The 20,515-nt window shown below is 43.1% G+C and overlaps 1 protein-coding gene across 1 annotated transcript; it reads right to left on the bottom strand.

The window, feature by feature from the left end:
• Positions 1–6,939: 6,939 nt before the first annotated feature.
• LOC311132913 (zinc transporter Slc39a7-like) lies at positions 6,940–17,192 on the bottom strand. Its single transcript, XM_084166291.1, has 8 exons — positions 17,066–17,192; positions 16,059–16,459; positions 14,863–15,031; positions 14,446–14,526; positions 14,126–14,254; positions 11,322–11,417; positions 9,616–9,812; positions 6,940–9,366 (listed from the first exon to the last, which is right to left on the bottom strand). The coding sequence occupies exons 2-8, from the start codon at positions 16,449–16,451 to the stop codon at positions 9,112–9,114; spliced, it is 1,320 nt and encodes a 439-aa protein (XP_084022417.1). The 5' UTR covers positions 16,452–16,459; positions 17,066–17,192; the 3' UTR covers positions 6,940–9,111.
• Positions 17,193–20,515: the final 3,323 nt, after the last annotated feature.

Genomic DNA, 20,515 nt, shown 5'->3' with positions numbered 1-20,515 from the left:
GGAAGTGGATGGGTAGGGACCAGTGCGCAGCAGAGGGCTCTGAACAAGTGTGATTGTTCGATACCTGGGGTGATGCGAGAGTGCCCTGCCTGCCGCCTCCAGTGTGTGTAATGTTCCTTCGTGCCACCAGAGTGACACTGGCGCTGTCATCCTCCGCTCTCTCGGATCGCGGTTCCACCCAGCTCTATCAGCTCGTGATCCGAGTCGGCCGGGTTAGGAACAGGCAGACCCCCTCCAGGACGTCCTCTGGTCGCCAGCAGGTTGTCCAAATGGATGGCCATGTCCACCAGTTACGTGAAGGACAACATGGTGTCCCGGCAGGCTAGCTCCCTTCGGACGTCCTCCCGCAGATGGCACCGGAAGTGGTCGATAAGGGCCTGCTCGTTCCACCCGGACCCAGCTGCTAGAGTCCGAAACTCAAAGGCGAAGTCCTGCGCAGTCCTCGTCCCCTGCCTCAGGTGGACCAGCCGCTTGCCCGCCTCTCGACCTTCGGGCAGGTGATCGAAGACAGCCGAAAGAGGCGAGCAAACTCCCCGTAGTTCTCCAACGCGGCTCCTCCTTCGTTCCAGACCGTGTTGGCCCACTCCAGGGCTTTCCCCGAGAGGCAGGAGACGAGGGCGGACACCTTCTCCCGCTCCGATGGGGCTGGCCTGATGCTGGAGAAGTAGAGCTCTAGTTGGAGGAGGAATCCTTGGCAAAGAGCAGCTGTCCCGTCGAACTCCCGTGGTCGGGATATATGGATCCCTCTGGGTGCTGGGGTGTGGGTGGCTGGATCCGGTTGCCCAGCTGGTCTCGACAGATCGGGTCCTCTCCTCTCCAGGCGTTGAACGACCTAGAGAACCCGATCCATCGCTTCTCCCAAGCTGGCTAGCATTGTTGAATGCTCCTGGACCCATGCCACGACTCCAGGCATGCGCTCCTCTCCCGCTGGCTCCATAGTTGGTGGGTGATTCTGTGATGCATGATTTGAAGGAGTCAGGCGCAGGAGGGTAAATCACAGTATAAAGAGTTTATTCCGTAATCCAGCATATCCAGTCCAGTGTGCAAAACAGGCGCACTGGAACAAACATGCACACGGGGAAAATAACCCGGCAATACTAAATACTGAACTCAACCGAGCTACTAATCCTCACAAAGAACAATCACCCACAAGGACAAGGGGGACAGAGGGAACACTTAAACACATACAAATGAGAGGAATATGAACCAGGTGTGTGTAATCGACAAGACAAGACAAGACAAATGGAATGATGAGATATGGAGCGGCAGTGGCTAGAAGTTCGGTGACGACGAACGCCGAAGCCTGCCCGAACAACGAGGGGAGGCAACTTCGGAGGAAGTCGTGACACAAGTAAGTACTTCCATCCTTTGCATTTGACAAAAGCAATTAGGATTGGGGTGATTAAGGAAGCCAAACTGCGGGGTTATGGGAAGGTCCTGAATATTGAAAATAGTCAAATTCAGCAGGAGAACGTTTTGAAATTTTACTCACTAAATGGGGGTCGGGTGAAATGTCACATTCCCGGTGCTATGTGAAAATGAGAGGAGTAATTGCTGGGATGCCATTGGAAATTACAATGGAAGAAGTGAAGGTTTCCCTGAAAGGAGGAAAAGGAAAAAGAGTGGCAGTGGAGTGGACACTACAACTGTTACACTACAACTGTACTGTTACAATTTGAGGGGAACCTGCCGAAGAGAGTGCAGCTAGGATCACTCAGTTGTCAGTTAGAGAGTATGTGCCGTTTCCACTTCGGTGCTTTAAGTACCAACGGATGGGGCATGTTGCTAATGTGTGCAAAGGTCAAATGAGATGTGCAAAGTGTGGTGGGGATCACGAGTATGGGAAATGTGGGCTTGATGCTAAAGTTAAATATTGTAACTGTGACGGAGAGCATAGTGCAGCATAGGGAGGATGTGAAGTACAACAGGAAGCGCAGAGGTACAAAATAACAAACAATGTATCCTATGCGGAGGCTGTTCGGAAAGTGAATAACAAACCTAGTGTTCAAAATACTCCAGATACAACATATCGGCAGATAGTGGCCGCTCCGAGGACGCCAGTGGTAACTCAGCCGATTGTTAATGTGATATGCGAGCATAAATGCTCAATTGCAGAGAAAACCATGGTAGTAGATCGTGTTGACTTCTTGGCCTTAATGTGTAAGGCAATCAAAATGACTGCTCCACATAAGGGCAGGACTGCACGAATAAAATAAGTAGTGAAGGCAGCCAAAGACATACTGGGCATTTCTGAAGTTACGGTAGAAATGATACATCGGATGCTGAACCAAAACTCAAATGATGATCAGGATAATAAATAGTATTATGGTGTACCTTGTTGTTGAATGGAATGCTAGGAGTTTGATAGCCAATGGACAAGAATTTAAGAAGTCTATACATGATTTAGATGTTTTACCGGACGTGGTGTGTATACAAGAAACATGGCTTAAACCTCAATTGGATTATAATATACCTGGTTTTATCTCTGTAAGAAGTGATAGAATAGAAGGTTCGGGTGGTGGGTGTGCTACATTTATCAAAGAAGGTGTAGCACATAGAGCGATTAATGGTTTAAAAGAACATAAATGTGTGGCAGTGGAGATTTGTAGAGAAGGGTAATATCACAATGTTTAATTACTGTAATCATTGTAAACCCATCTCTGTATCTGAATTAGACATAGTTGCGGAGATTTCAATGCGCATGACAGTTTGTGGGGCAGCAATACCACAGATGCCAATGGTTTAGTGGTTGAAGATTTTATGTAGCGGAGGGAACTAGTTTGTATAAATGATCGGTCGGGGGACATGGGTAAATGTGACTAGAGGTACATCGTCATGTTTAGATCTTACATTGGTGTCCTCCTCCATTGCTGGTATATGTGAGTGGGATGTGAAGATACAGTCCACAATAGGTAGTGATCATTTCCCAGTCATGCGCAACATAGATGTTGACGTATGTTTTCAGAAAAGGGAACTAGTTTCAAATTGGTGCTTTGACAAAGCAAACTGAGAACTTTTTTACACATTGTGTGAAAAGGAGAGTCATAAATTGTCAACGGAAGGGTCGGTAGAAGACTGTGCTGCATCTGTGAATTCAGTCATATTGGATACTGCCTTATTGGCTATTCCAATAAGAGGGGGGATGGTTGAAGATAGTTCCTTGGTAGACTGAAGCATGTAATAAGGCCATCAATGATCGTGATAATGCTATTAAAACTTTGAAGAATAATTTGACATTTGATAGCATGATAGTCTTTCAGAGAAAGAGAGCGTTGGCTAGGAAAGTCATTAAGAACGCAAAGAAATGTGCATGGCGGGAATTCTGTTCTTCTATAGGAAGGAAAACACAACTGGGGGATGTGTGGAAAATGTTAAAGTGGATTATAGGGAAAGGAAAGAGTACAGATACCTGTGTTAGCAGAGGAAGATGTTATGGCTGTTTCAAACAAAGAAAAAGCAGACACTCTAGGAAGAGCTTTTGCAGCAGTGCATAAAGTTGCCAATCTAAGTGATGAATGTAAAAGACGTAAAGGAAGAAAAGCTAAGAATGCATGAAGATGTATACCGTCAGAAGTGTGACTCTGGAGAATCGCTGAATGCTGGATTCACCATGTTTGAAATAGCGAGGGCTTTGTAGGGGTGTGGTTGCACTGCTCCAGGTGAGGATCGATTATGCTACATTATGTTTAAACATCTGCCTACAGAAGTTTTGGGAATGATTTTGAGTTTACTTAACAAAATATGGAGGACAGGAGTGCTACCATCAGGATGGAAATATGCTATTGCTACCTATTGCACTTACATCAAATCTCTGTAAATTAATGGAAAAGTTGATTGTAGGAAGATTGATGTATTATCTGGAATATAGGGGTCTATTAAGTTCATTCCAGAGTGGATTCAGAAAAGGAAGGACTACCCTTGATGCATTAGTTAAAGTTAGTACTGAGGTGACCAAAGCTTTGACAATGAAGGAAGTTATGTCAATAGTTTGATATTGAAAAAGCATATGATACAATGTGGCGGGAAGGTCTACTGATTAAATTGAATGGGTATTAGTGGGAGAATGTATAACTGGATTATGGATTTCTTGTTTGACCGAACCTTCCAGGTCAGGGTGGGATTGGAGTAATCAAGAGAATATGAGGTGTAAAATGGAACACAGGGTAGTGCTATTAATCCTATCTTATTCACGTTGATAATTGATGATATCTTTGTGGATATTGGACAGGGTATAGGGGTTATATGCATGATGATGGTGCCATTTGGAAAAGGGGAAGGAATATTCCTTATGTAATAGAGAAAATGCAAGGTGCTGTTGTAGCAGTAGAGGAATGGTCCTTATCATGGGGTTATAAGTTATCTGTATCTAAATCTTGCCCTATGTTGTTCACTAACAAAAAGATTAAGGAAGATGTCAGTGTTCAATTATATGGAGAACGAATGGAAAGGGTAACATAATTTAAGTATTTGGGGCTATGGTTTGATGAAAAGCTTACATGGAGACATCATATTACATGTATTGAGACTAAATGTATGAAAGTATTCTATCTTATGAGGACAATAGTTGGTTATGATTGGGGGGCAGATAGGCAATCTTTACTGAATATTGATTGTACTTTGATGAGATCGTCCGTAGATTATGAGTGCTTTGTATATGGTTCTGCGGCTTTTACATCGCTGTTGCGCCTTGATAGGATGCAAGTGAGGGCACTCAGGATGTGAGATGGTGCATTTAAAACTACACCGGTTGAGATACTGGGGAAATGCCACTATCCCTTAGAAGAGTTAAGCTAGCCCTGGCATACTGGGAAAGACTGAAGGGTAGTATGGTAGATCATCCTACACTGACAGTATTGGAAGACTGTTGGGAATAGGAACAATATCAAAAGACGGGTTTTGGCCCAGAGATTGGAAAAAGGATTGATGAATATGGACTGTGGCAATAGGAAATGTGCCACCGTGGTTTTATATAAGACCACATGTTGATCTTAGCCTGATAGAAGAAAGGAAACAGTGGTGTGAAGAAGATAAAGTAGGAACAATAGTCAACCAATATATTAGTAATCAGTTTTATTCTTGTCTTGCAGTGTATACAGATGGTTCAAAGGATCCCATGAATGGGAAGACAGGAGCATTTATTGCTGAGTTCGATGTTAATCTATGCAAGAGACTAACTAATGATTAATCTGTACAGTGCATTCAGAAAGTATTCAGACTCCTTTTACTTTTTCCTCATTTTGTTATGTTACAGCCTTACTCTAAAATTGATTAAATTAATTGTTTTCCTCATCAATCTACACACAATACCCCATAATGATAAAGCGAAAACAGTTTATTTGAAATTTTTGCAAATGTATTAAAAATAAAAAACAGAAATACCCTATTTACATAAGTATTCAGACCCTTTGCTATGAGACTCGAAATTGAGCTCAGGTACATCCTGTTTCCATTGATCATTCTGGTGATGTTTCTACAACTTGATTGGAGTCCACCTGTGGTAAATTCAATTGATTGGACATGATTTGGAAAGGCACACACCTGTCTATATAAGGTCCCACAGTTGACAGTGCATGTCAGAGCAAAAACCAAGCCATGAGGTTGAAGGAATTGTCTGTAGAGATCCGAGACAGGATTGTGTCGATCTGGGGAAGGGTACCAAAAAATTCTACAGCATTGAAGGTCCTCAAGAACACAGTGTCCTCCATCATTCTTAAATGGAAGAAGTTTGGAACCACCAAGACTCTTCCTAGAGCTGGCCGCCCGGCCAAACTGAGCAATCAGGGGAGAAGGTCCTTGTTCAGGGAGGTGACCAAGAACCCGATGGTCACTCTGACAGAGCTCCAGAGTTCCTCTGTGGAGATGGGAGAACCTTCCAGAAGGACAAACATCTCTGCAGCCACTCCTCAGTAAAAAGGCACATGACAGCCTGCTTGGAGTTTGCCAAAAGGCACCTAAAGGACTCTGACTATGAGAAACAAGATTATCTGGTCTGATGAAACCAAGATTGAACTCTTTGGCCTGAATGCCAAGCTTCACGTCAAGTGTGAAAACCTGGCACCATCCCTACGGTGAAGCATGTTGGTGGCAGCATCATACTGTGGGGTTGTTTTTCAGCGACAGGGAGACTAGTCAGGATCGAGGGAAAGATGAACGGAGCAAAGTAAAGAGAGATCCTTGAAAACCTGCTCCAGAGCGCTCAGGACCTGACTGGGGCGAACGTTCGCCTTCCAACAGGACAACGACCCTAAGCACACAGCCAAGAGAACGCAGGAGTGGCTTCGGGACAAGTCTCTGAATGTCCTTGAGTGTCCCAGCCAGAGCCCGGACTTGAACCCGATCGAACATCTCTGGAGAGACCTGAAAATAGCTGTGCAGCGACGCTCCCCATCCAACCTGACCGGATCTGCAGAGAAGAATGGGAGAAACTCCACAAATACAGGTGTGCCAATTTTGTAGCGTCATACCGAAGATGACTTGAGGCTGTAATCACTGCCAAAGGTGCTTCAAAAAAGTACAGAGTAAACGGTCTGAATACTTATGCAAATGTGATATTTCCATTTTTTTTATATACATTTGCACAAATTTCTAAAAACCTGTTTTTGCTTCCTCATTATGGTGTATTGGGTGTAGATTGATCAGGGGAAAAACTCATTTAATCCATTTTAGAATAAGGCTGTAACGTAACAATGTGGAAAAGGTGAAAGATCTGAATACTTTCCGAATGCACTGTAAGTTGTATCATGTATGTTTGTCTGGGGCTACAACAAATATGTGTGCTGTTGGGGTTACTCAAGGACCAGAGTTGGGAACCACTGCTGTAGGCCTATGGCTGCATTGGCATTACATGCCATTATCAGCTGCAAAATGGGTTCACATGGCTGATTATCCTGAAAAAAGAGCGACAATCAAATCATACAACACAGAAACAGACAAATTAGCGACAGATTCCCTTCCCCTCTTTATTGCAGGATTGTGATCACAATAACAGCACTTACAGTTAACCGGGGCAACTCTAGCAGGGCAGAAATTTGACTGAGTTGTTGGAAAGGTGGCACCCTATGACGGTGCCATGTTGAAAGTCACTGAGCTCTTCAGTAAGGCTATTCTACTGCCAATGTTTGTCTATGGAATTTGCATGGCTGTGTGCTCGATTTTATACATCTGTCAGCAATGGGTGTGGCTGAAATAGCCAAATCCATTAATTTGAAGGGGTGGCCACATACTTTTGTATATATAGTGTCTTTAAGAATATGGCCACATTTAGCCTGTCTATGGTTTGTGATCAATTCTTTATTTTAATATTGAACCTAGGTTGGATTACAGGCTAATCAAGTATTGGATTGCTTGTATTTTTCATATTCTCTTGCATCAATTATCTAATGAGAAACAGGTACCCAGTAAAAGATAGTGAAACATTGTGAGAGAATCTTAATTGTTTAATGAAAAGTCAAGAAACACAAAGTAACTAAAATTCCACCACACTCCTCTTCGCCCCCGCTCTTAACAAATCTCCCACCCACTACTGTAAACATTAGTCCTTTACTTGGTCCCTCCTTGATTAAAAAGTAGGATTCCAAATCAAGCCATTGCACCCATCGATAGGCCAATGTTGACAACCTGAAGCATCTGATAAGACTGTCGATGTCAGGAATACATTGGATGGAAACTACCTACTTATCACAGATACCTAGGTAAAGCAGCTTACTGTACAATATTGGCAATAAAAACAGTTTCAGATCCACAAGAAAGAAGGTCAACAAGTTTCTGTGGATAGGGGCATGGGATCGGTTTGGAATCAGGCCAGAGATGCAGTCGTGTACATGCAGAATGGTTTAGGGTGAGGGAGCTCTTTCTAAACGCACAACAGCTACAGCATTGATTGTCTTAATGACACATAAGGCCTACTGTATTCGTCAAGAGTGGAGGGAGAGCAGATGCATTTAGTGCAGGTTTGAGTACTGTACGCAAGAGAACATGTTTGAATGCCAAAAAATTATAAATGTTACAATTCAACAAAACCTGCTGCAGCAGTGGCTTATAAACACTAAACAAATGTGGAAGAGGGTTCATCATTCAGTTGTTCAAAAGAAGGGCAAATATCACTTGGTCAAGACATTACAATGAAGTAGTATTTAATAAATTAGTTTTGAAGGACTGTGTCTACTTCCCCCGAATCCTGTCACTGGATAATCGGTTAAGTTCCACATGGATAGCCCGCCCTAAATACATACATTTACTGTACTTCCTCATTATGCAGGTATGAAAACCTTTTAACAAGTATATCTTCCTAGCTAGCTTGGTCAGTAACTGCTGTGTACTACATCTAAAGAAGCTTACTCATCTTTCCCAATAAGTCCCATTCAGGAAGCTGATGACATTTCAGGACACTCTTGGCCTCATCAATGTCAAGTATCCAAGATGGCTGCTGTTTGGGGACCTGGTTTATGGGCTATACGTTACAATGTAATGCCCTTTTAATTTAATTAGAATGTTCCAGTTATAGACTAATATACTGATCCAAAAATAACCTTTTAAATCCATGAAAATCCCCTAACCACTTAACTGTCTAGTTCTATTGTGTTCAATCTGTGATCTCTGAAAGTACAATTAAAAGGCAAAAGTAAGCATTACAAATATTGGTGTGGAGGCCATTCTTGATTTTAGTTTTAACTAATGGACAGATTCAATAGTAAACAGCAACTTAAACGTCTATTGTTTTGGGTTGCCTTTTTGTTACCAAAAAGGGAATGGATTACAACTCCCGAGTCATCTGCCTTGCTTGCCTAAGTCTCAGTTTGATGACCTATCTGACTTAGACATGGTGACAGTCCTGCTGATGAGGACTTTGTACAGTTCAGATCTTCTTGGTCATCATCCTCCAGTTGGTTGGTGTTGAAATGCTACTCCCTATTCAGGTCCTCTTTGGAACAAATAGTCCAGTTCTGTGAAAGTTCTGTCGGTCACTTCTCAGCTCTTTATCAGACTGTTTCCTTCCAATCATAACAATCATCAAAATCCATCTCTCTGGTTCAGTCTCTCCTCCTCCCCTCTCCAAATACCTCCCTCTCCTTCCTCAAATCACTACCACCCTCTTATTGATGGCTCGATGTCTCACTCGTACTCGGCGATTAGCACCATCATGTAAATTCCAACCAGCATCGCCAGGATCTCCATCACCGATTGGCCCAGACTGGAGCGCCCAACCAGCAGCTCAGGCAGGACCGTCACCGTGGCGATGTACACAAAGCCACCCGCGGTGAATGGCAAGATCCAGGCTGTGGCAGCCGCGCCCACCCCCTCAGCCAATAGGGAGCAGGCTGTGCCGGCAAGAGCCCCCAAAGCTGTCAGCAGCTGTAGACACATGGCCTGATGGGAAAGAGGAAGTTGTCAATGGACATCTCTACCTACAGAGACTCTCTCATACAGGCTGTTCAAACAGAAAAGACCGACTAATCCTACGGCTGCCACCATGTGTGAATAGGCGTTGTGTTGTAGTCATGACAGACAACTTGTACCAAGCATGTTTCAGTACACATTCAAGCACATTTTCATTTCCTGTGTGACATCAGTATGTGTAACATCAATTGTTATGAAAAGCTGAAGCTTGTGCATTACCTTCTTCTTGGTGCAGCCAGACTGGACCAGGATGGCAAAGTCGCCAATCTCGTGGGGCACCTCGTGCAGTAGGATGGTGAGAGTGGTGACTGTGCCTACTGCTGGGCCCACCAGGAACGATGCTCCGATGGCCAGCCCGTCAGTGAAATTGTGTGTGAAGTCAGCAGCCAGGTTCAGGTAGCCCGATACCTTGATATCTATATTGATAGGGACGTCAAACGTTCAGCCTGCTGCACAGACCCTAAGAACTTTAGTCTAGAGCACCTGGTTAAACAGTGCTTAGACGCATTTGTTAACTCTCTCCATGTTTAAAGTACGAAGAAATATATGTATTGGGGAACATCCCGCGCATTGGGGAACGTCCCGCGCATTGGGGAACGTCCCGCGCCCCCCCCCCCCCCTGCATGCGCGTGCACATGCCACGTCTATTTCTATGGGCACAAGCACTGTTCATGACACAAACTGTTCACACCCCTCTTGTTGGTGGAGATAATTTTGCAGGTTTAAAGCTTATTCCCTGCAAATCTACACATTTTGTCTTGGGGTGCAAAGAAAATGTTGCAGTTTTAAAGCAAAGTTTCTTGCAATTCTATACATTTTGCCATGTTTAATGTGATATTTGAGTGACAAATTACAACAATATCTATGGGCTATAAAAAACTAAATAAAAAAAACAGCTGACATGGGCTAGTTGATCTGGACATTTCTGACTAGCTATAAATAGCTCTCTAAAGTATGCAATGACTAACATGACAATTTACGATGCGCTACCCAATTTCGAAATTGCACCTTGCGCATTCTACTATTAATACTATCAAGAGTAAGTTTAAAGCCGGACTGAGTTCCTGTGGGGCGCCTCCCCTGCCGACCCCGCGCCCCACAGTTTGCTACTTTTAAAAGAGGATGTGCAACCTCTTCTCCCCCTTCACGCGGAATTGATTTCAACGTGATAATCGATACATGAGTGATTGACAAAACAGCGCTGCGTTTCTATTTCTGTTGGTGACCCCCGTATCAAAATACGAAAATTCCTTCTGCAGGTTGTCCTCTAACCAGTGATGAAAAAATATCTCCAGTCTTCATGTGGTTTTTGAGTTGTGGTAGTTTCAACAATAGATATGAGTGATCTATCGATTTGGTGTGTGTGCAGTTTATAAGGTGCTTGTTTAAAAAAAAATACAAGTAATCTGATTACTATTCTTGCACATGTATGTGTAGATAGTACATTTTATGTTTAGGTTTACAATATATCAGGAACTGTTTCTGCATATTGGTTATTGATTTGGACACATTAAAACTGTTTTCACATTGGGATATTTATCAAAATGTCTTGTCAACAGGAAACAGCGACAGCTTAATTTTCAACTTACATTTTTAGGAATATATATTGAACTTTCAACATACATTTCCAATGGTATTGTATATAAATCAGGTAAAAACTGCTGAATGAGTCCAAAAACGTGTTTGATTTATTTTGATGTACCAGAACTCACCAAAACGGGTTTGCCCTGCTTTAATATTGAGAAGGGAGAAGGACAATAATTGCAACACTTACATGCAATAACAGAGAAACAGGCTTGATGGGAGGCTGGTATAAAGTGAATATTCCCTTGGAGCTAAATTGGTTTAGAGATTTTTAAAAACAGCCATTTCAGTAAAGGCAAACTGCCCACTAAGAAATTAAGTGGCAATTAGTCAACTCTTACCTCTAGTTTTCTCCTCCACTTCTTTTGGAGTCTTCTCATCTTTCTCACCCTCCTCCTTTTCTTCCTCCCTGTCACTGTCCTTTTCCTTAGGAGCAGCTGAAAATAGGAGACCAGAAAATAGGCTAAAAAATAAGAATGTTGTGCACAACTCTTTGGTGTACTGATACTGCCTCATACCAAAAGTAGAAGAGTAGCATCAAATCACCCAACCATACAGTCACTCTCGACAAGAGGAAAATCTCATAAATGGACCCAGAGATCGTGTTACAAACCCAGCTAGCTAGCCTAATGATTTGGCTACATTCGCTAGGTCTAGGGGTCTAAATGGTCTGTAACCTGTTTTACGGTGTGAATTTATGAGAGAGGACAGAGTATGTGGACCATGTTGCATGCATGTGCCCAAGAGACAGCCACTTTACCTGGTTCCAGGGCCTGCTCAATCCTGACACCTGAGTCGGCCAGCCCAAGGAGATTATCATTTGTTCAGTGACAAAATAAATATATACAAAAACGAAAGTACGAAAAGGCCTGCACCAAAACTAAAGATGACAACAAAAAAACATCTCACTGATTGCAGATCCTAATTGCTCACACCTGTGTGCTTATCAAGGCTTCACAATACTTTTTGGCAGAGCATCTGACCAACCAACTGCTGCCCCCTGGGGATGGAGTGTGGAAGTTGTAGTGTAGTGTAATTATGCTCCTAAGCCCTAAACTAAGAGCGTTGGGTCAGTAACCAACAGATTTTTGACCTAGTCTGCTCAGGGATTAGAACCAGCGATGGTTCTAATCCCTGAGCAGACTAGGTCAAAAATCTGTTGACATGCCCTTGAGCATGGCACAACCCTAATTGGTCCTGTAAATCCCTCTGGATAAGAGCATCTGCTAAATGACAAAAATGTCAATTTAACTACCCAACCTATTCCATAACAATACATTTTACATTTTAGTCATTTAGCAGACGCTCTTATCCAGAGCGACTTACAGTTAGTGCATACATTTTTTCATACTGGCCCCCCGTGGGAATCGAACCCACAACCCTGGCGTTGCAAGCGCCATGCTCTACCAACTGAGCTACACGGGACCACATGCAATGCATACATACAGTGCATTCGGAAAGTATTCAGACCCCTTGACTTTTCCCACATTTTGTTACGTTACAGCCTTATTCTAAAATATATTAAATTAAACAATTTTCCTCATCAATCTACAAAAAATACCCCATAATGACAAAGTGAATACAGGTTATCATTTTTATTTATTTATTATTATTAATAATAAAAATCAGAAATAGCTTATTTACATAAGTATTCAGACCCTTCGCAATGAGACATTTAATTTTGCTCAGGTGCATCCTGTTTCCATTGAACATCCTTGAAATGTTTCTAAAACTTGGAGTCCACCTGTGGTAAATTCAATTGATTGGACATGATTTGGAAAGGCACACACCTGTCTATTTAAGGTCCCACAGTTGACAGTGCATGTCAGAGCAGAAACCAAGCCATGAGGTTGAAGGAATTTTCCATAGAGCTCCGTAATAGGATTGTGTCGAGGCACATATCTTTCTGCAGCATTGAAGGTTCCCAAGAACACAGTGGCCTCAATCATTCTTAAATGGAAGAAGTTTGGAACCACCAAGACTCTTCCTAGAACTGGCAACCCGGCCAAACTAAACAATCGGGGGAGAAGGGCCTCGGTCAGGGAGGTGACCAAGAACCCAATGGTCACTCTGACAGAGCTCCAGAGTTCCTTTGTGGAGATTGGAGAACCTTCCAGAAAGACAACCATCTCTGCAGCACTCCACCAATCAGGCCTTTATGGTAGAGTGGCCAGACGGAAGCCACTCCTCAGTAAAAGGCACATTACAGCCTGCTTGGAGTTTGCCAAAAGGCACCTAAAGACTCTCAGACCATGAGAAACAAGATTCTCTGGTCTGATGAAACCAAGATTGAACTCTTTGGCCTGAATGCCAAGCGTCACGTCTGGAGGAAACCTGGCACCATCCCTACGGTGAAGCACGGTGGTGGCAGCATCATGCTGTGGGGATGTTTTTCAGCGGCGGGGACTGGGAGACTGACTAGTCAGGACCAAAGGAAAGATGAACGGAGCAAAGTACAGAGAGCTCTTTGATGAAAACCTGCTCCAGAACGCTCAGGACCTCAGACTGGGGCGAAGGTTCACCTTCCAACAGGACAACAACCCTAAGCACACAGCCAAGACAATGCAGGAGTGGCTTCGGGACAGGTCCCTGAATGTCCTTGAGTGGCCCAGCCAGAGCTCAGACTTGAACCCAATCTAACATCTCTGAAGAGAGACCTGAAAATAGCTGTGCACTGACGCTCCCCATCCAACCTGACAGAGCTAGAGACGATCTGCAGAGAAGAATGGGAGAAACTCCCCAAATACAGGTGTGGCAAGCTTGTAGCGTCATACCCAAGAAGACTCGAGGCTGTAATCGCTGCAAAAGGTGCTTCAACAAAGTACTGAGTAAAGGGTCTGAATATTTATGTAAATGTGATATTTCCGGGGGGGGGGGGGGGTCTCATTATGGGGTATTGCTTTGTCATTATGGGGTATTGTGTCTAGATTGATGAGGGGGAAAAACAATTTAATCAATTTTAGAATAAGGCTGTAACGTAACAACATGTGGAAAAAGTCAAGGGGTCTGAATACTTTCCGAACGCACTGTAAGTGGTCAACAGGCAAAAAAATGCATTGCATACAGAGGGATCATTTCAAGGCAATTAAAATTGGCCTTCTGTTTTTCCCCGCACTACAAACTCAAATTAAAATTGAAGACCTACCGTGAGAGTGGGAGTGTCCATGTCCATGTCCTTCCTTCAGGAGGCGAACAAATTTCTCCACCACCAGGAAGGCCACAATTCCACCGAGGACCCACAGCCCTACTGACATCATGTGACCATGGGCGGCACCTACAGGTGTGATAAAGAGCACCGTCAGGGACATGCTGTTTGCCAAAATGGGGGCAGTAGACGAGATTGAGTCATTGCCATTTTTAATTTGAATGTTAGATTTCTTAAAGCATTGAAAATACTGGTATATAATGGATAAGCTGGATAGTATGATGGTGATTGTAAATGTAGAGATCATGATGGAGATATACCATGTGAGTGGCCATGATCCTGTGATTCTTCACTGTCATGTGAGTGGCCATGTCCCTCGTCTCCATGGTGAGAGTGAGGCTCTGTGAAAACAAGCAAGAGAGAGAATGAGAGAGATAATGAGAAATAAAAAAATAAAGAAACAGACAATGGATATCAGACAGGCATGACAACATCATTTTAACTACAAACCAATACATATGTTTTTTTTTGCTCATTTTAGAGGTAACACTTTCTTCACTGATTATTCTGTGCAAAGATGAAATCCCAGAATCATAACCAAAAACATTCAATAAACTAGTTAGGCAATCAATTATTTTCACTTAATTAAGAAATCTACCGTAACAACAATAGTTTAGGGGAAAAGGTGTGGCATGCCCTCCCTTCACTTCAAGTAATTGTGTGATACTGTCTCTAACCCAGGGCGTGAGGGATGAGGTGCAGGAAGGCGTCTCCCAGCAGGCCACCAGAGGCGAAGCTTAGCAGCACCTTCAGGAGGTTCTGGTGCTGGTCTGTATTGGACTGGACCGGGATCAGGAAGAGGATGAGGAAGGGAGCTGCACTGATCAGCAGAGTGGCACCGATGGCCTAACGGTAAGAATAGGAGAGAAAAAACAGACAGAGGTCATAAGAGGCTATTTGTAAAAGTGTGTGAGCATGCGTGCTTGTGTGTGTGGTAAAATAATATCACACTTGATAAGGATGGCTGTGTTGAGTTCCAAGGGTATCAAACCAATCTAATCGACTTCATCAAATAAGGAAAGGCTATTCCGGCAGGTAGCCGGGCGGCAGGTAGCTTAGTGGGTAAGAGCGTTGTGCCAGTAACCGAAAGGTCGCTGGTTCTAATCCCTGAGCTGACTAGGTGAAAAATCTGTCGATGTGCCCTTGAGCAAGGCACTTAACCCTAATTGCTCCTGTAAGTCGCTCTGGATAAGAGCGTCTGCTAAATGACAAAAAAAAAATTACAAATATTCCCTGTCTACAAACGTACTTAGATTCCAATCCTTTCAATAATTGAATGCCAAATAAATACATTCCAATTCAGGTCCAATTCATTTCAATTGACTGTACCTAATTAGTTGACCTGCTGAGTAGTGCTGACCAGCACATTTAAATAATGGTAAAATAGTGTCGAACAAACCTAATCCTGTTGAACATGGCAAATAAAAATCAACTTTATAACAGAGACGCATTTCGACTGCAGTCAAAACCGACAGAACGTTATTGACAGTACACTGGTTATTGACAGGTTGTCTGGTCCAGTTGTCAAAGCCAAGTTAGTCAATAGAACTCTACACCAAACTTAGCAACAGGCTCACTGGCAAAGGGAAATGTTTGTTGAAAAGTGATAGGTAGTCTATGTTTGCACAGGGATAGGTAGCCTATGTTTGCACAGGGACTTAGGAGGAAAGTCAAGAAGTTGTTTGAATGAACAGGAGGTATACCGACAGACAAAGATATTACATTTTGCATATGATTTGATTGAAGGTAGGCCATGACCACTAATGGACATCTAAATGTAGCACATGATCTGGACAAAAATCATGTATCAAATATCCACAATAACACATTCATGTCCCTTCATTTATGGCTCCAAGGTCTCCACTGACCATACCTGAATCCAGAGCTCCACTATGTCCCTCTTCTCGACCTCTGCCTCCCTCTTCACCCTCTCCCCTCCGTGGGTGTGCCCGTGTCCACTCTCCTCCTTGTGCTCATGCCCATGGTCATGTGCGTGACCGTGATGCGACTCCTTTGCTGGGGGCAGGTTGGCCTCAGCACTCCACTTGCTCGCCCCCTGGTGCAGTTTCTGACCGCCATGGGAATGACCATCGCAACCTCCGCCCCCGTGCGAGTGGGCATGCCCATGGTGGTCGTGTGCATGACCATGGTGTTCGTGTGCATGCCCATGGTCATGAGAGTGGCTATGAGCAACAGTTAGCTGGGCGGCTAGCAACAGTACTGCTCCCAAGAACAGTGTTAACGCTAGCAGACGTCCATGGGCCATTATCTCACCTAGGACAGACACACAAAGGGAAAATCTATGGTTACAGTAGCCTGCCTTAGAACTGCAATAATACTAGTTTCATATATCAACAGCTTAATTTCATCATGATTGTGGATGGGTTTAGCTAGCTAGTTATCATGTAACAGATATTAGGCTAACTAGCTAGACAAAAAATGCACATTATCAAACATTCCATTGACATCCCATTTGCTACACCTAACAGCATCCCCATGATGGCCCTCTGCTAAGTAAGGCAATAGGCCTACACTTTTCCAGGGGGATATATGAGGAGTCAAACACTGACTCAGGAAGAGGGAAAGGGTCCTAAATGGGGAAGTAGCCTTGCAGAGTAGCTAACGTAGCTAGCTGCCCTTAAAGTGATGGCTTGAAAGATGTTGATTGTTGTTGTACCTAACAAGTCAGTGAACATTAGCCACTAACTGTCTGGCTGTGAATGCGATTAAAGGAATGCAAATGTCGCAGTTTATCTTTGCATGTAGCGTTAGTTGTCGGGATACTTAACTAACTAGCAAAGTACAATAGAAACAACGGTTAGCTAACGTTTGCGGTGATGACAACAATGTTACAATTTAAGCGAATTGCCCCACACTCACCTGTCTGCTGTAATTATGCAGCGATGATAGTTTATCAGACAAATTCTTCCAAACAGAGCAAAGGGTCTCAAAAGTGTCTATTCGTTCTCAGACGTGGCATTTAGTCAAGTCATTAGAAACCTCGCGTGACTTCATTCGCTGGTGTAAATAAAGAGTACGTTTCATAATATCGCGAGGCCTACGTTTTTGTAATCTCTCATCCTGCAAGAAAGCATGACGCGGTCTCAAGGAGCGTGGAAAAATGAAGGCGTCCAACTCAGGCCGTTTACCATTGGTGCACGTCGATTGACCCGTATGGTGGATGGAGGAAATAAATGCACTTAATCCATACTACTTGTTCTTTGATGAAGAGTCTCTCCCTTCTAATATAAAATTAGGATTCATGAGATACCCTGTTAAGAGTTTTTGTGCCCAAACCTCTTCAGTGTCATAAATGCAAAATATTTGGTCATGCATCAAGTGTGTGCAAAAGGGAAGAGTATCTTATGCAGTACAGACCCGTCATTCAAGGCAGGTGGTTTGAGGCTCACCTGTTTTGCATGTTATTTTGGCATTAATACGTGTCATATATCAGTTTGCAAACAATTAAAAAGTAAATAATACTTGAGTTAATAAAGCCGCACACAAAATGGGTCTCTTTTTTGCTTTCTTGAGTAAGGCAGCTCCAAAATGCAGGTGTTTCAGCCTAGCTCAGTGCTTTCTGTGGTGGTGGGGCAGCCAGCGGAAAATACGGAGTGTAGGGGTTGGTAATGTTCTCTAGTTGCGCCGTTATTGGCTCAGTGTTCTGTCACTCATGGGGACAGTAGATCGCCACAAAATCTAAAGGTAGAGCTCGAAAATTCAAGCCCCTTGGGTGCTGCCTTAGAGTTACATTAGAAGTGTCCATCCAAGAAGGCTCAAGGTCATTGGCCATAGATAAAATTATGTCAAATCACGTTATATCTACAGTAGCTTTGATTGGACTGATTATGTCAACATTATACTTTCAAAATCTTAGCTAGCAAGCTAGCAGTCATCATCATGAATCAAGTCGACAATCTACTGGCAAATCCTTTTTAATCCTTGTCATATGAAGCGAAATAATGAAGAGAAATTATAGATAAAACGTATCGGTGCTCATCGGCCATTGGACATAAACATTACACAACAAGTTGGAAATCGCAAATTCAACAATGAGTGGTTTGGAAGGAATCAGTGGCTAACTGCAAGCATTGCAAAGCAATCACTAGCCTGCTATTCAGTGGAGTGGGTGTATGGTCCCAAGTCTGGGTTTAAGGGTCTCTTTTCCAAGCTTAAAAGGATAAACATTCAACATTGGCCATGCTGTCAATCCAGCATGACTTCTGCCGCGCTCAAAACAACTGGAAGACTGGGAAATCTCAGACTTCAGTGAGTTCAAGACAACTGGGAACTTGGGAAAAAAACTAGCTCCGACTGGGAAAATACATTTTGAACGTTCATCCAACTCGGAATTGCAAGTCGGGAACTCGGGCCTCTTTCTAGAGCTCCGACCTGAAGATCACTGAAATCATCATGATTCGACCTTGTTTTTTTCAGAGTTCCCAGTTGTCTTGAAAGCACCATCAATCTAGAGAATGACTAAGTTTGATGACAAAATTTGCCCACAAAGGACCGCCGCTCCACCTTCCTGTTCAAGTGAGCATAGCACAACAAGGTGAGTCCAAAAATGTCTTGTATGCTGCTGCATAAATGATGTAATATGCCAGGGAGATATGTATACCGTAGCTAAGAAAGTAATACTAAGTGTATGTTCTGTAGTAAGCTGTTAGTAGCCCATGTGCCTCACACTAATAATTTGGTCCCTTTTCCCCTCATAATTTCGCCTATTGTTCTGACTTGGTGGTGCACATGTAGACTATAGCCTGTTTTAGAGAAATGTAATCATTGAATATTGTAAGAGCTTTCATTGTCTGCTTATATGCCCCCTTTATATATTCTATGGTTCTGACTTGGTGTACAGGGAGAATACTGTAAGAACGACCCATGTTCTGAATTCTGTCGCTGTACATTTCAAAAGTGCTGAACAAATAGTTATATTGACTACGTCCGTCCTAGCTCGCTCATTAATGTCTTAATCGATATTATCCGTTGTCCCCTTATGCCATAGTTTGTACAGCTCAATTATCATTAGAAACCACATTTGTTTAAGCAAGTCAGCCATATCAGCTATGTTTTTTTTAAAGGCAGTAAATGAGGCTGAATGAACTGTTTCGCTGCCAGACAATGCTCCACAGTTTGTGGGCACCGTTTGTCACTGTTATAGTGCAATTAATGTATTGTTTAGTGTTGTGTTGTGTTGTTTAGTGGCTTTGCTGGCATGCATCTAAAAAAAATAAGTGAGTTTGCTCCACCAAGATTGACATGCTAAAACCGTCCCTGATCTTATGCCAGATGAAGTGAAATGCTGCAATTGTGGAGGTGAACATGCACCCAAATTCCTGGAATGCCCTGTTAGAGTGAAGAAGACCAAGGTGGCAGGAGTAAGGGGTGTTCAGCGTGTCTCCTATCTGGAGGCAGTGAGAATAGTGGAAGGAAGGAGTGGCGGGGAAGATGGTAGTAGAGGTACCATGGCCAGTGAAGGTTTCTCATCTTCGAGGGATCGTGAAATGTTACATGTTAAAAAAGTGGACTTTGTATTATTTATTGCAATGGTCATAAACTGTACAGCACAAGCAGAAAAGAAGTTGGAGAAAATTGGAATCATTGTGAATGCAGCTGAAAGTTTATTGGGTCTTCGTAATTTCACAGCCGAGGCCTTGCAAGAAATCCTGTCTGTGAATATTCCCCCTTAGCCTGTGTAGGGATGTATTTTGGAATGGACAATGATTGAATAAGTGGGATGGGTTTTGTTTGTTGACGTGTCTATTTTTGTATTTTGTATGATGTCATTTTCCCCCCTTTCCTACAATGGATATTTATTTTCTCGTTCAGTACCCCGTCCAGCTGGAGGCAGTAATGGTCACAATTCCGGCCTTCTTAAGGGGGTGGCTCTCCCATAGACACCAATGCATTAGCAGCTGAGTCTCTTCTGTTTAGTTCATTGACTGTATATGAACCAGAAAAAAATAGGGAGTGGGATGTCTCGCGTCCTCTTCTGTCTCCGGCGGACTCTCTTTGACTACTATTCTTTTCAGGGAAATCATTGCACAGATTACTTTGGCAAAGACAATGACCAATAATGGAATTATCTTATTTAGGGGAGGTTTACTTTCAACTTAGAGTGTGTTGTAGGTATTTAGGAAAACTATTACAGTCTTAATGTATTTCCATGTATTGCTCTCAGAGAATCCACACAAAGAATGGAAGAATTTAGGCCTAATTAAATGAAGCAATCTAGACTAGCCTTTTTACACTTGTACTATTAGCAATGGGAATATTTCACAAGATCAGGACAGGACTACTGCATTTGATGTTGAAGTTTCCCTATGA

Source organism: Coregonus lavaretus, assembly GCF_964263955.1.
Source record: "Coregonus lavaretus genome assembly, chromosome: 7".
Classification (NCBI taxonomy): Eukaryota; Metazoa; Chordata; class Actinopteri; order Salmoniformes; family Salmonidae; genus Coregonus; species Coregonus lavaretus.
Note: the sequence above shows the minus strand (reverse complement) of the source record. Positions and strands in the feature narration are given on the sequence as shown.

Coding starts and splice junctions, on each gene's coding strand:
- LOC311132913 (XM_084166291.1), bottom strand. CDS start 16,451: ATGGCCCATGGACGTCTGCTAGCGTTAACACTGTTCTTGGGAGCAGTA. Junction 9,813..11,321: donor AGTGGAGGAGAAAACTAGAG/GTAAGAGTTGAC, acceptor CTATCAATATAG/ATATCAAGGTATCGGGCTAC. Junction 9,367..9,615: donor CTGGCTGCACCAAGAAGAAG/GTAATGCACAAG, acceptor CTTTCCCATCAG/GCCATGTGTCTACAGCTGCT.